Genomic DNA, 14,013 nt, shown 5'->3' with positions numbered 1-14,013 from the left:
GAGGCAGTTCTGAAGGCAAAAGGGGGTCCAACCCGTTACTAGCATGGGGTACCTAATAAAGTGGTCGGTGAGTGTATACATTGCATGCATTTAAGTTTTGCCATAGCATCACTCAGAGCAGAATAATTGATTGTGTTAGCAACAAAGAATCCAATAACCACTTAAGCATTTGTTATTGTGTATTCAGTCCAATAACTGAGGAATACATTGGCCAATTCTCCCAAAGGGCTTATTAATATCTAATCACATCTGATATAATCAAGGGCTTGTGAAATACTCAGAAATGCAACAACAGCGTGTGACATAGAGCTGTGATAACTACTGTATGTGGGAACGAGTTCCTACCCCGAGCACTTTGCTGGCATTATAGATGTTGTCCACATACGTGTTGTAGTGGTGCAGATGTGGACACATCTGTTCGAAGCCTCGGCCAAAGTAGCCATTCTCCAGATGGACAAGCAATGATCTGAAAAACAAAAAACAGGTTAGACAGAAAAAAAACACAGAATGCTAGGGCTGAAAGACTTTAAATAAACCACTGCTTTGTGAAAGAGCTGAGATCTTTATTAGAAGATTAAAGCTTTAGGCTGACTATAATGGCAATTATTGGTCAGAATAAAATGCTATTTCTTTATTTCATCATTTTCATTTGTGCAACAGGCTGACCTTGCCACTATAATTCACTGTCACCACTATGAGTCACTGTTTGTTTTTAGAGCGAGCGCGCGCGCACGCACACACCCCAACATCCTTAAACCTGGAACATATTTTCCTATGTTTTTGTGTGTAAGTGACTGATGGAACAACAACCTTTGAAATTGGTCCAGTATTAAGTCTGAACACACTGTAACACTGTAACTGGCAGCCACAGAACGTGCTGCAATCTAACCGTATGAGGGAAATGTTTAGTCACTAATGTCAGTTAGTGTCCACAAAAAGTTTGTTTTTTGCCGCTGACAGGTTCAGATTATTGTTCTAAGTGTCTGACAACATTATGGAAAGGATCCCTTCGTAGATAGACGTTTAAAACTTTTAACCAGAAACAGCTCTGAGGACGCCAGCGCTAAACACCATCAGACTCCATTTAAAAAAGCAATACATATAGAGTGTTTATAGTGCCAACATACAGTATTTTCACATGTACAGTAAATCGGTAAAATATGTGTTTATTTCAACCATAACTAGAGTTGTGATGGTTGGAAAGTGGAAAGACGACCCAAAACGTCTTTTACATATTTTAATTTTGTTTCTGTCTACTTTGAATGAAATGTGTTTTACGATGCTAAAATTACTGATTATTTACATGGAGTCTGGTGGGTTTAGCAAACGCAATTTTGCGGATGTTTATGGGTTTAAAAAAAAAGGATCTTACTCTTTAACAGGAAATTCGACCTCCTTAGAAATTATTTCCATAATGTTGTCAGACACTTAGCATATTAATCTGAGCCTATCAGCAGCAAAATAAACCCTTCAGTGTAGGTAAATACAAGCTGGACAATAACTATTAACTTACATTGTAGCTTTTTTCACCACTGCCGACTGCAGGGGTCCTGCTTAATACTGGACCTATGTCAAATATTATATAGAAAAACATAGGAAAATAGGGTCCAGGTTGAAGAAAAAGAACAACGGTAGTTACCCTTTAACATCAACACAGGACATGGCAGAAGCAACCATTTCAAAATGAGTGGCATACTTTATTGTGATCCCCAGATCGTAGGAGCATTCATTTCCAAATGCCCCCCAATGAGCATTTAGCCTCCAGTCAAACTGCACTGGACTTTGAGTTAGTGTACATTACTGCCTGACAATGCAATACTGCTCTGCAACAGTGGAAAAAGCAGCTCAAATAAGGTGAGATCACATCTGAAGCATCATTTTCAGCAAAGACTCACATGTTTAGAAAAAAGTGAGGCGGTTGAGCAAAGTTCAGAGACTTGCTTTCCTGTTAAAAGGAGGTTAAGCAGGCGAGGCTCTGTGGTGTCATCTGCAGGCCTCTCCCTGTGGGGGACGTATTTACTGGGTCCAAGATGCTGGGTCTACCTTCAGGGCACCCAGGGACACTTTGTAGTGAGAACCCCCCAGCTAAACTCAGGAACAAAACAGCAGGATCAAGGCAGTCGTTCTGCCTGTCTGTCATTACAGTGACACAAACGCAATTGGTTGGGGGTGTTGACACATGTAAAGGAGCTCGTTATCCAAACTTAAAGTACCACACACACACGCACACACACACACAAACACAGTTCCCAGAGACGTCAGTTGGTACATATTGTAAGAAGGAGCACTTTGTCGTTGAAGTTGATTTAAATAGATTTTAATGAAGTTGTGTGCCAAGGTAGCCCCTGTTCATAATCAGGAGATGCAGGAGCCGCCGAGAGAGTTCTAACGAGGGCAAAGGGCGGGAAAAGCTGTGTTTCCGTTCTTTCCCCTCTCACTGCCAGCGGCTATTATGATAAATATGAAATTATGGATTAAGTTTTTTATACGTTTTTCATGGCAATTAAATTGTCTGGCCATCAGCAGCAGGATGGAGATAACATTAGTATTCTGTGTGGGTCACATTAATCCACATTTATTCAGAGCAGTGGCAACATCTGGGTCGGACACAACCTCGACCAAACTATTCAGGCCATGCCGCCTTGTCTGGGGGGGGGAACCAAGAAGTACTTTTTGTTAGTACACAGCGTGAGGACCGGCTAAACATAAATGACTACTTAATGAAATAAATAAACATAAGCAGGAATCACTAATGAGAAAACCAAGCAATAAAGCAGCGCTTTACAAGTGTGATGTGATTGATGCTGTGGTGTCTCGTGTTCCTCCATGTAGCTTTCAGAATATACCTACTCTCACGTGACCCCCCCGGCCCCCCCTTCCATTACTGACTGTATGCTGCTTACTGGATCAACTGACAGCTCCTTCAAGTCTTCTGATTCCTGTTTGTCATGTAAGCAGCCGGGGATAATTAGGTTGCTGCCTGCTCTCTGTTCTCCATAAACACTCAGAAGGAGAAAGAACGTCTTGGCATATTGATACATTCACATTTCCTTTTCTATTGTAACTCAACAAAGCTTAATGAAGGCAGGCTGTATTGTTACTATTCCTACTGCACTCTGGAATTAGGTAAATAAAGACAGAAACATCAGATGAATGTACCTCCGCTCTGCACTGACACACAGTGTTACTATCAGAGAGCCATTAGGCTCTCACAGAAGGTTTCTGCCAGTCAAGTGGTTTCTCATCTTATGAATCAGTGCTCAGCTGCAAAAAAACATCTTATAAATGCAGATATTTATCTTGGTGTTTCTTTGATGAAGATGAAGATTCCCTACCAAGGCAGGGATTCCTCCGATCCAAACAACATTCACCATCCAGCTCGAATTAATGTCAGCTCCAACATATTTGAGACCTGCTTGTTTGAAAATGTGAAGTCTGGATCAACGGAAGTACTTTCCCAGGAAAAGCCAGACAACTTTCCCCCTTCACAGCTGCAATCTGTGTGTCAAAATGTCTTCGCAGCGACCTCTGTGCTAGCAAGCTAACGTTACATGCTGATTGTAAAGATATATAAAGAATATGTTTCAGGATCATTACGCTAGAAAGAGCTAATACGGACCATGTGTCAGCTGATTTAAATCACATCCCTGTATGGTGTCAACAGTTAACTTCATTTAATATAGTTTGAGGAGTTTTCTTTTGCAAATGTTCCACCAGAACAAGTTCCTTCCTGAGACTATGCAGAACCACCGTCTCTGAATCCAGAGTTTAGAGCTGTCCAAGACCGTTGGGATTAGGGTTGGGTAACAAACCGTTTAGTTTACTGGTACCGACCGAATCACGTCGGTAGCCTACTACAGAGTATCAGTTGACGTAAATTCAAACGGAGCCAGATTTTGGTACCTGAGAGTAAGCGCAAGCTTATCTGTCCTCTCTGCATATTGACAGAAAGTGAAGGTCCCCCACCCAGACACACACCCAAACACACACACCCACCCACACACACGTCGGCTCTGCAGTCAATGTCGAAGTCACAGAGAGTCACAGCGATACCGGTGAAGTGGTTACAGTGTGGTTACAGTATTTCAAACTTCATGCAGACACCTTTCCCTATGATATGATATTAATGTAGAGGCGAAAGCAGTCCTGGTGCTTGCTATGCCCTTCGGACTGACTGAACGGCTGAGGTTGTACGGCAAGGAAACTTTATTTCTACAGCACCTTTCAGCAACAAGGCAACTCAGAGTGATTTACATAAAACATTAAAAATATTTAAAAACGGTCATGATGAAAATAAAACGGGCTAAAATAGAATAATATGCAAATACTAGGGGTGGGGAAAATCTATTCTTAGATGCATCGCGATTCTCTCAAGAACAATTCGATGCTCGATTCTGACATTTAAAAAAAAAATTATATATACACTGTATTTCTTTTTAATATCAGGATTTTTTTTTTTTTTTTTAAAAAGGTACTGTCTCCAGACATGTACAAATCAGAAAACAGAGGGACAGAAAAAGGACGGGATAATGGACAACAACTTAGAGTTTAGGCAAGAGTGCAGAAAAAACCCTGAATTTAAGGTACCAGGACTATCAGGACTAATATTGGCTCAGATGCTGGTCGGAAGACGGAGCAAAGCCCAGGGACAGAGAGGCCAGTACACCTTACTTGTAGCCTGGCAAACCTAGTCTTTAGCTCTGGACTTTCACAAGCACAACTCTGGAAGCCACAGACACGTAACAATAATAGCCACTTTTACCCAGAGTTGTGGTCACGCCCTGAAACTTAGCTTAGTGCAAAGACTAGAAAGAACTCCTGAAGAAATAAATAAAAAGTTGAAAATTGGCAAAATTTCTATTTAACTAAGGAACTATCTGATCAAGCAGTGGTGAATTCGACCAGACATTATTTTCTGTGTTATGGACACAGCACAAGAATGCGTTTGGTCATACCCAGCCCTCAATCCGACTGAGGCAGTGCACCTGCAGACAGACACATGCCCCTTAATAAAATAAGCCTGTTTAAGACTAATACTATGTACTTGATGTTTCATGTGTTACAGATGGATGAGAAAGTCACCCCACATATCCAACTGTGAGAGCTAATTATCACCGGTTATTATCAATTATTCTTGCCACTGTCTCACAAATATCCACTGTACACCAAATGTCAGTGAAAAGTGAAAGAAAGTGGAAAGAAGATGGAGGGAAATCTATAATCAATCTCTGAGCAGTAGATGATCAGTCTAGCACCATCACACCGTCTCCCCATGGAGCCTTTTTTAAATGGAGTGCTTGCCATTATGTTTCAACCACTGATTCAATAATAGGCTCAAAATGAAGATGAATGGGAACTGCACAACCATTTATCCGAAACATCAGAGTGTGGAATTCATATTTCAATCTTCATTGTAGCCCTCTCAACAAGAAAGCCTGCCAGTCTGCAGAGGATGACGGTCGGGAAATTAAACTCCAATCCCAGGTATCCCAACTGCTCTCTCCACAGTGTGCCGAGCTGTGCAGTCTGGTACTGAACTGAGTGTTGTGTCTGTTCGATGTTTTCAGACTGTAAATTGCATGAGTTCCTCAAATTTAGAGGGTTATCTATCCACATTGCACGTTTGCAGAGCTTTGTGGGTGCGTGCGGATGTTTCCGAAACCTGAAACGAGAAGCTCGCTACGAGAGGTCTTTATTAACGTAGTCTACATATCATTTACTAGCTGCAGAAAATACATTTAGTGTTGATCCTGCCTACATTGTTAAATGCTTTTATGAATGTGCCGGTGAAATCCTGTGAGGACCCTAAAGGGTGTTAACTTAAACATGGAAATGTTTAACTTAAATCTTACCACTTTGATTCAAAAACATCGGTTTTGGTCAAAAAGCCATCATAAGCCCCGGTTTTTCTACTTCATTGATTTATAGGTGCCATAGCTGAATCAGACATCAACCTTTTTATTTACATAACCAAGTTGTTTAAGTGATTTTAGTTGTACAGCACATTTGACAGCCAGATTAATCTGATGTCATGACATAGGGTGAGTTTAGCTGCTCTCAGCTCTGAATTCCCATTGGCCTTTCTGCTCTGAGATCTCAAACAGCAGGTCAGGTAGATGACCAGACCTTTTCGATGTGATATCACCCAGAGTAATTATACCTGATATGCCTTAATGTATCCACCAGGGAAGAGAACGCCATATCACTGACTCCTGCTAATGCTGGCCGATAAGGACCATGCTTTGGTAAACAAAGAGTTTATCTAAACTGCATTCTTCTGGTCCCAATATCCCATGGATATTCTGTAAATTATTCAGAGGATACTTACTGGTTTACTGAATGAATGGCTTTAATTGAACTGAAGATGCTTTCTCTAAAGTCCTGCCTCAGGGTCCCTTTGGCCTTCAAGATCTCCACAAAGTACTGAGAGAAAGAAGAGAGCAGAGCATGATGTTATATCTCAGGATGTGTATTAATACGCTAGACCTCTGGTTTATGTGCCCTTGATTAAATATTCCTTGGTAAGGAGGTGCTTTCACTGCTGACATCTTAGCAAAGGTATTACCAACAAGAGACTGCACAAACATGTATTAACTTAGAGCTTGGTGGTTTTCTGCCCTACAACCCAGACCAAGTGTTAACATGACTGTTTATGTGCACGGCTCAGGGCACACTTCCAGAGGGATGGTGTGCTACCACAACACTCACAATACAGCGACAGCTGCGCTGGTCTCAAGTCATTTGAAGTGAAAATGGGATTAGCAAATTGAATGTGCATTAGGCCAAAAATGACTCCTAATTGGAGTGAACGGGCGGAGGGTGAGTAATTGTGTAGAAATGAGGCTGCAGTGGTGGGTGAAAAAGTCTGTTCTCTCCACAGGGAGGAGGAGTCTGAATATGTACTGTTAGACTGCACGTTACATGTTTTAATGAAGCGGTGGAACACTTGTACAGTATGGTAAACTTTTTGCCTCTGAGAATGGTTGACATTGCCTTTATTCACCATCTAGTTTAATAACAGAAACATTTTTGGGGTTGGTACACCCAAATCATGAATAAAAAAGGTCCCTGTGGAGATATTTAGCCAAGCAGGGGATTTTGCTTTGATGTGTACAGGTTTTGAGATATCCGTCTCAGAGATTTCCCCTTCACCCCACTACAATGGAATTCATTTCTATTAATTTGAGGTGCTCACAGCATTGACAAATGTTATTTTAAAATTGAAATGCAACAGCTCTTTCTGAAACAGTGTCCTGTAATACAATAACCCACAGACAGGCCTTACTGTAATCTATTTACTTGAACTATTAACTATCCTTTAGACAGTAGTTCCAGTGAAGACTGCAGGAACCGTGGGTGAGACAGCAACCGGAGCTGTCCTCCGCTTGCTGCCAACATCTGGCAACACCACGCTGCTGCACACCATTCAAACCAACACCAGGCTCCTAAACTAGTGCACCTTTCTCCTGGCTGTGGTGTCTGTCCGTACCATGTGACCTATGCCGCTCATCCAGAATGCGGCAGGCCCGGCTGCTCTCCAAATACTCATTCTCTCCCCACAACAAATGGTGAACAGTGGGCATTGCTTTCCGGTGTGTGTGTGTGTGTGTGTGTGTGTGTGTGTGTGTGTGTGTGTGTGTGTGTGTGTGTGTGTGTGTGTGTGTGTGTGTGTTATGTGTGAGCGCGCGCGAGCGCACGCACGCTTGCACTTATTTTATTAATTAGTATTTAATTGTTTGCTAACAGTCAAATGACTGTTTGCTAATAGTTCAATGACAATTAACTTAAGATTAATTAACTATTAATTAACGATCTATTAATGATGTCTATTATAAAGTGTTACCGTGGCAGCTCAAAGGACAGAAGAAATGACGATTAAATGAACTAAATGAAATAACCAGGCGATTGGGTGAAAAGAGGATAAAAATACGGCATGACGTGGGTCTTTTGGTTGCGTGAGGCCGGCCGTGGCAGTGCGTACCGTGGCGACTAGCTGCAGCTGTTGGACGTAGCGTTGTTCTGTCTGCACCAACTCTCGGGCTGTTCGGCTGCGTTTCCTCTCCCAGCGGTCCCTTTGCTCCTGGATGCTGGTGCCCCCGGGGGGGGCGGGCGGACCAGGGCAGAAGCTCATGGTGACAGAGACGAGGAGGACGCTGCAACGAGACCAGTAGGTCCATTTAACAATTATAATTGAAAATACATTTTCTATTTAAATAATACCATTTAAATAATAAATATCTATCCATCTATGTGCCTATCTGCAACATGGAGAGCAAATGTTTGTACCGAAATAGTTCTGTTTTTCAGTCTTGATTTTGCTGTCTGCTGGTCACACACACACACACACACACACACACAAACACTGGTCACACACACACACACACACACACACACAAACACACACATCACTTCTGTTTACCGATAGCTTGCGATTAACTCAGGCTAATTCAAATAGCTAGAAAATGCCATTTTTTTGACAGCCAGCCTTCCAAAAGAAAGCACAATAAAATAAAATTAATCGTTGACCGACAAGCACGTAACGGAGTCTCAGTTAACCGTAGGCCTGCACGATTAATCTTTATAAAACCACAATCAGGGCTGAAACGATTCCTCGAGTAACTCGTATAATTCGATTACTAAAAATCCTCGATGCAAAATGATTTGCCTCAAAGCTTCGTTTAATTAAACTTAATTAAGTTTGGAATCAGTTCAAATGTAATCAAAAGGAAAACTCTGTGCAGTGTCTCTACTGCACAGTGGAGCTAGCTTAGCACGATACTAGCACAACGTAAATGTTCCAGCATATCAACAGAAACATACAACAAACACAACAAATACCTAAATCACAGACAAGAAAACGTAGTGGTGACCACAACCTGATCGGGAGAGAACACTTGTTGACTATCCATTCGAAAAAACAGCTGATTCTAATTCTCTTTCTCTCTGGAGAACAGCTGATCAACGATCTACAAGCACCAGTGTAACAGATCTGTGTGACATTGAATTCAAATATATGGGTGAAAATATAGGATATTACTAATATTAACATTTATACAGATCAGGCTCAGGTTGAAACTTGATGACTCGTTGATTCCTTTGCACAACTTAAGGTATGTTTATGTGTGTTTAATGTGTGCTTTACTTTGACATTGTTGTTCCATTGTAAAAACAATGGAGTATGACACTTAATGTTTAGTTTTTGAGAAATTATATTTTCCAAAAATGAAACCAAAGTATTGTCTTTTATTGCACTACAATAAAACAAAAGTATTTTGCTGTCCGATTACACGATGGAATAATCAATAGAATACTTGATTACTAAAATAATCGATAGCTGCAGCCCTAATCACGATCTTGATTCACCCTTTTCACAATGTAATGTTTCAATAACGATCACTTCATATCAGGAGCCGTCTGCATCACAAACGCTACTACTTTCTCCTGGGAGTTTTAAACATAGACCGTATAAAATATTAGGGGTGGGAAAAATATAGTAGCATCTATAGTAGATGCAGCGCGATTCTCTCTAGAACGTTTTGATGTTAAATTATGATAAGTTAATTGATTATTAAACTCTGACTGGACAGATGGTCTAGCTAGCTGTCTGGATTTACCCTGCAGAGATCCAAGGAGCAGTTAACCACAGTCCTCAGAAATCCACCGGAGGTTAGAACGCCAACAAAAAGACAGAGGAAGGGGACGCAAACGACATGAAGCCCTTAACTTGCATCCCTAAGTCCCTCCCACTGAGCAGGCACGTGAGAGTAGCAAGGAAATCATTGGGGCGCCACATGACTCAGTCCGCCGTTTGGGCTCAGTTAGCAACTCCATCAGCTGCACGGCTTCCAGGAAGGCAGCTCTCTGTATCCTCGGCTATAGCTCCACCATGATCCCTCCTCGATCATCCCTCCTTGGGGATGAGGAGAGCCGAGGACAGAGGAGTCGAGGACCTATCAGACAAGGGCATGGACTACTCAGAGACGGGTTTGTCCTTTCAGCAGCTGACCAGCAGCCTGCATCCCCTCCATCATTAGTGACAGCATCTCCTTCATATGAGCAAAGCAAGGAGTAGGACTGGGTAATGTAAAATCAATGTGATTATCAAAACTAATTAAAATACTTTTGATCTGATGATTGTAGTTGGTCCTCCGTTGACTTCTGTAGCAAGTTTTTTGTCTTTAGGTTTTTAGAGTGTTATTTGTTTTCTATCCGCTCTAGCTAGCTTTTGACATGTTTAAGACACAGATATGGTAATAATAAATAGCGATTGACCGATTTTATCAGCCGGCTGATACATCGGGCCGATATTTGCGTTCTTACGGATTCGGACGATACACACCTGCTGCTTTTGCCGACAGACAGGCGTCCATAGGCAGCTCTGTGTTGCTGGAGACACCGCACTTCACGATAAATTACAATTCAAGCACTTTATTTCAATGGCTACTTCTCAGGTTTATAGTTTTCTTTAATTATTTAAATGTGTTGATAAAAAACATTTACTGATGACCTGATTATATCTGTCTTATAATAAATCAACAAGCGATGCATCATCAAGGCTGTATTGTGCACAGTTAACCATATGCAGTGGTGCACCAAAACTGCAAATGATGTGTGCAATGTGGGTGATGGGTGCCATCCATATGATGCACATTGCACACATCCTTTGGGTGATATGAATGTAAGATGATTGCATAAGGAAAACAAATCCACTGTGGCAAGAAACACTTTAACTATTTTTTTGAGGGAGCAAAAGCAGAATCGGCTCAAGAGAATCGGACGGCCCATTTCTGTTATCAGAATGGATGGAAGAAAAAGAATTCGGTATTGCCATGGGCACTAAAAAAATCCATATTTGTCAATACCTACTAATAATGGCCCAAAATTGCGTGAGTGCCGCTTTGATTTTGTTTTTGTATAGAAAACGTAACATTTTTACATCCCCCCCATCTCCCCCCCCCCCCCCCACCACACACACACACACACACACAAATAAATAATATTTGGCAAACATTGTGTTGTCCTGTGTCGTATTGCAAATGATCCGGAATGTTCTGGAAGAAAAGTATGACGAGTGACGTTAACTGAACTTAACTTTGAGCTAAGTTACTGACATGTAGCTAGTTCAACTCTTTATTTTCTTTTCTAAACTCAGTTAACAGGACCAGGCAGCACCTGTACATTAGTTCCTATTACGTTATGTGAAACATTATAGATAGGAGGACACCACACGGTCTCCTGTTATGTAACGTCGGTATCACTGGGCGTCTACAGGTTAGCTAGTATCATAGACAGCTAAAAAAAAGGTTAGTAACGCTAGCCTATAGGTTAGTATGGCTCCTTTGGTATCGCTATGGAGCCTCTCCAACAACCAACTAACGCTGTTTGTTACAGTGACGCTGCTTCGAGTGACTAACTAACGCATGTAGCATCATTGAATACATTTACGTGGCTTATGTGCCGTATGTTAAAGTTATAGGAGGCTTACCTTCAGCTAACGTTCACACTTTAAATCAAGGCGCTCTTTTCGGTTTGAGCTTCCTTCTAAGTTCCGGGCTGCGATGGTTGAAGCGCACGCTGATTGGCTGCTCCACCCGAGACCAAACCGGAAGTACCGCTCGCTCTGTGCTAACAGCCGACTGATGATGATAACAGCCACACCCTCAGACCCTCCTATTTACTTATCAACTTAGTGTGTGTGATGTGTGTAACAAGAGAATACAAAAAAATCATCTCATCAACAACTAAATAAATAGTAGAAGAATCATTTAGGATTAGACATCAAAGTTACCCTGTCAAGTTAAACTTCACGCAAGGTTGGTTTTATTTTGTGTTTTATTATGCTCCCGGGACACGGATTGAAAAAAGCAATTGGAAAAATCTTCTAAAAAAAATATAACGCTAAAAGAAGCATAAAAAAACTCGGAAAACACTTGAAAATAAGCAGCAAACACGTCAAAAGGAAACACATGTTGGAAAAAACAATCAAAACATGTTTTTTTAACTCAAAGAGGTGACAAAAAGTTCAAAAAATTGTCCCCAAAAAACTTGAAAAGGCAACAAAACCTTCTAAAAAACGGTCCAAAAGAACCTCAAAAAAGGCGACCTCATTGAAAAAAAAATGTCAAAAGACAGCAACAAAAATGTCCCCAAAAAAGTTTTTTCAGATTATTGTAATTTACACTGCACACTGCATAGAGACCACGGTCTATGATAGAGACGCAAGTAAACTGGCAAGAAGTGTTGAGAGAGGTGTTGATGTGAGAGTGGCTCAGATAAAGTGTAGCTCAGCACTTTGGTGCTCATTATGATAATATATAGATTAAAGTGATGCCCTCAGTAATCAGGCCATGACGCAGAAGGCTGCACTCCGTGGGGACGGAGGACTATCAAGTGAAGAAACAGGATGCATTTTCCTGGGGCAGATCCAAGGCTGTGGTTCATTTGGCCCACAGCACCACAGAGCAGCGAGAACACTGACATCTAGTGCTGGTAAAGGCCCGGACTCAAACAGCTGTACCCATGGAGCCAGACTAGATATCTGCTGTCTCAGGGTTTCACTTCTCAGGGTTTCACTTCTCTCAATGGATCTAATATAACAACTGGTCACTTTCACTTAACATATAACCAGGTGATACACATGTCATTTGCAGTTGCGGGTTATTAAATTAAATTCACTTCAGGGTATTGGTTTAAGTGGTAATTACAACAACATGTCTATTCATCGAAGTGTTGTTAAGGACCAATCAGGGTTTTTACTGTCTAAACAACAACGATATTGCACATCATGCATCATCTTATTGGCACTAACGTAGCCCATAGGAGTGGTTTAAGTGGATGGCTGTTTGTATCTGAGTATAAATGTATGGGTGCATATGTAGGTATGTTTATTTATCCATTTTTATTTTAATTTTTCATAGGGCTAGCTGCTAGACTTAATTTTTTTCTAACCTGATACATTTTGCTTTTGATTCCCTTGTTTAACTCTGAGCATGAATTCAATAAACTCAAAGAGATATTCACATCTACAGTTTACCCTTGACTGAAGGGTTTGAGCTTTTGATTTTATAATATAATTTGTCATCAATCGTAATAATAGTACAGGCTTGCGTATGCACCATAGACAAAAAAAATAAAAGTATCTAAATGATCTAGCCTTGCATTTGTGTATTAATAGTGTAAAATCTTCTCTGTATTGAATTTGTTGGTGCTGCATTAGGATCGCAGATGAATAAACTCTGACTGCTCCAGAAGAATAAATGATTGCACTGTTTCACTGTCAATTCAATTCAATTTCAATTCAATTTTATTTATAGTATCAATTCATAACAAGAGTTATCTCAAGACACTTTACAGATAGACCACACTCCAGAATTTACAAGGACCCAACAGTTCTAGTAGTCTCCTCCAGAGCAAGCAACAGTGCGACAGTGGCGAGGAAAAACTTCCTTTTAGGCAGAAACCTCGGACAGACCCAGGCTCTTGGTAGGCAGTGTCTGACGGGCCGGTTGGGGTTAAAATAAAGAGTGGAAATAACAAAAGTAGAAAAAATAGTAATGAAGTCATGAAGATGTTACTAAGGGCTTTTCTTTCTGTTCAGGGTCCAGTGATTCAACCTTTGTTTCTGTGAAGCTTAGTGTCCAACTGGTCTCCCAGCATGTATCTCCACATAACATTTCAATATTCTTGGACAATTATGTATAATAATTACTGGGTGCAAAAATGTATCAACTGCATGGCAGAGGTGTTATTTATTCACTGCTGCTACTGACATCCACACTTGCAACTCTGAGTACTGTTTACTCCACTACAGTTATCTGACAGCTTTAGTAACAACTTCTCTTGCAAATTCAGACTATTAATTCAAAATATCATTAACCCTCATGTTGTCCACGGGTTAAATTGTCCCGTTTTCCTATGTCAATGCTCTTTTTAACTACCCAGATGTAATTACCCAAAATGACATGATTGTTTCCACCAAATGCAAGTACAAATCTCTACTTTCATTACATTAAG

General features: G+C 40.9%; 1 protein-coding gene across 2 annotated transcripts in view; it reads right to left on the bottom strand.

Moving 5' to 3' along the window:
* arhgef39 (Rho guanine nucleotide exchange factor (GEF) 39) overlaps positions 1-11,572 on the bottom strand; it is a 59,412-nt gene extending 47,840 nt beyond the window's left edge. For both annotated transcript variants that reach the window (XM_034863193.1, XM_034863194.1), the window contains exons 1-4: positions 11,486-11,572; positions 7,982-8,153; positions 6,329-6,423; positions 346-466 (exon numbers count right to left, since the gene is read on the bottom strand). In XM_034863193.1, the coding sequence (XP_034719084.1) occupies positions 346-466; positions 6,329-6,423; positions 7,982-8,131 (366 nt within the window). In that variant the 5' untranslated portion in view covers positions 8,132-8,153; positions 11,486-11,572. The remainder of the gene's footprint in view (positions 1-345; positions 467-6,328; positions 6,424-7,981; positions 8,154-11,485) is intronic.
* Between the last annotated feature and the right edge of the window lie 2,441 nt (positions 11,573-14,013).

The sequence above is a fragment of the Etheostoma cragini genome, chromosome 23 (assembly GCF_013103735.1).
Source record: "Etheostoma cragini isolate CJK2018 chromosome 23, CSU_Ecrag_1.0, whole genome shotgun sequence".
NCBI lineage: Eukaryota > Metazoa > Chordata > Actinopteri > Perciformes > Percidae > Etheostoma > Etheostoma cragini.
Note: the sequence above shows the minus strand (reverse complement) of the source record. Positions and strands in the feature narration are given on the sequence as shown.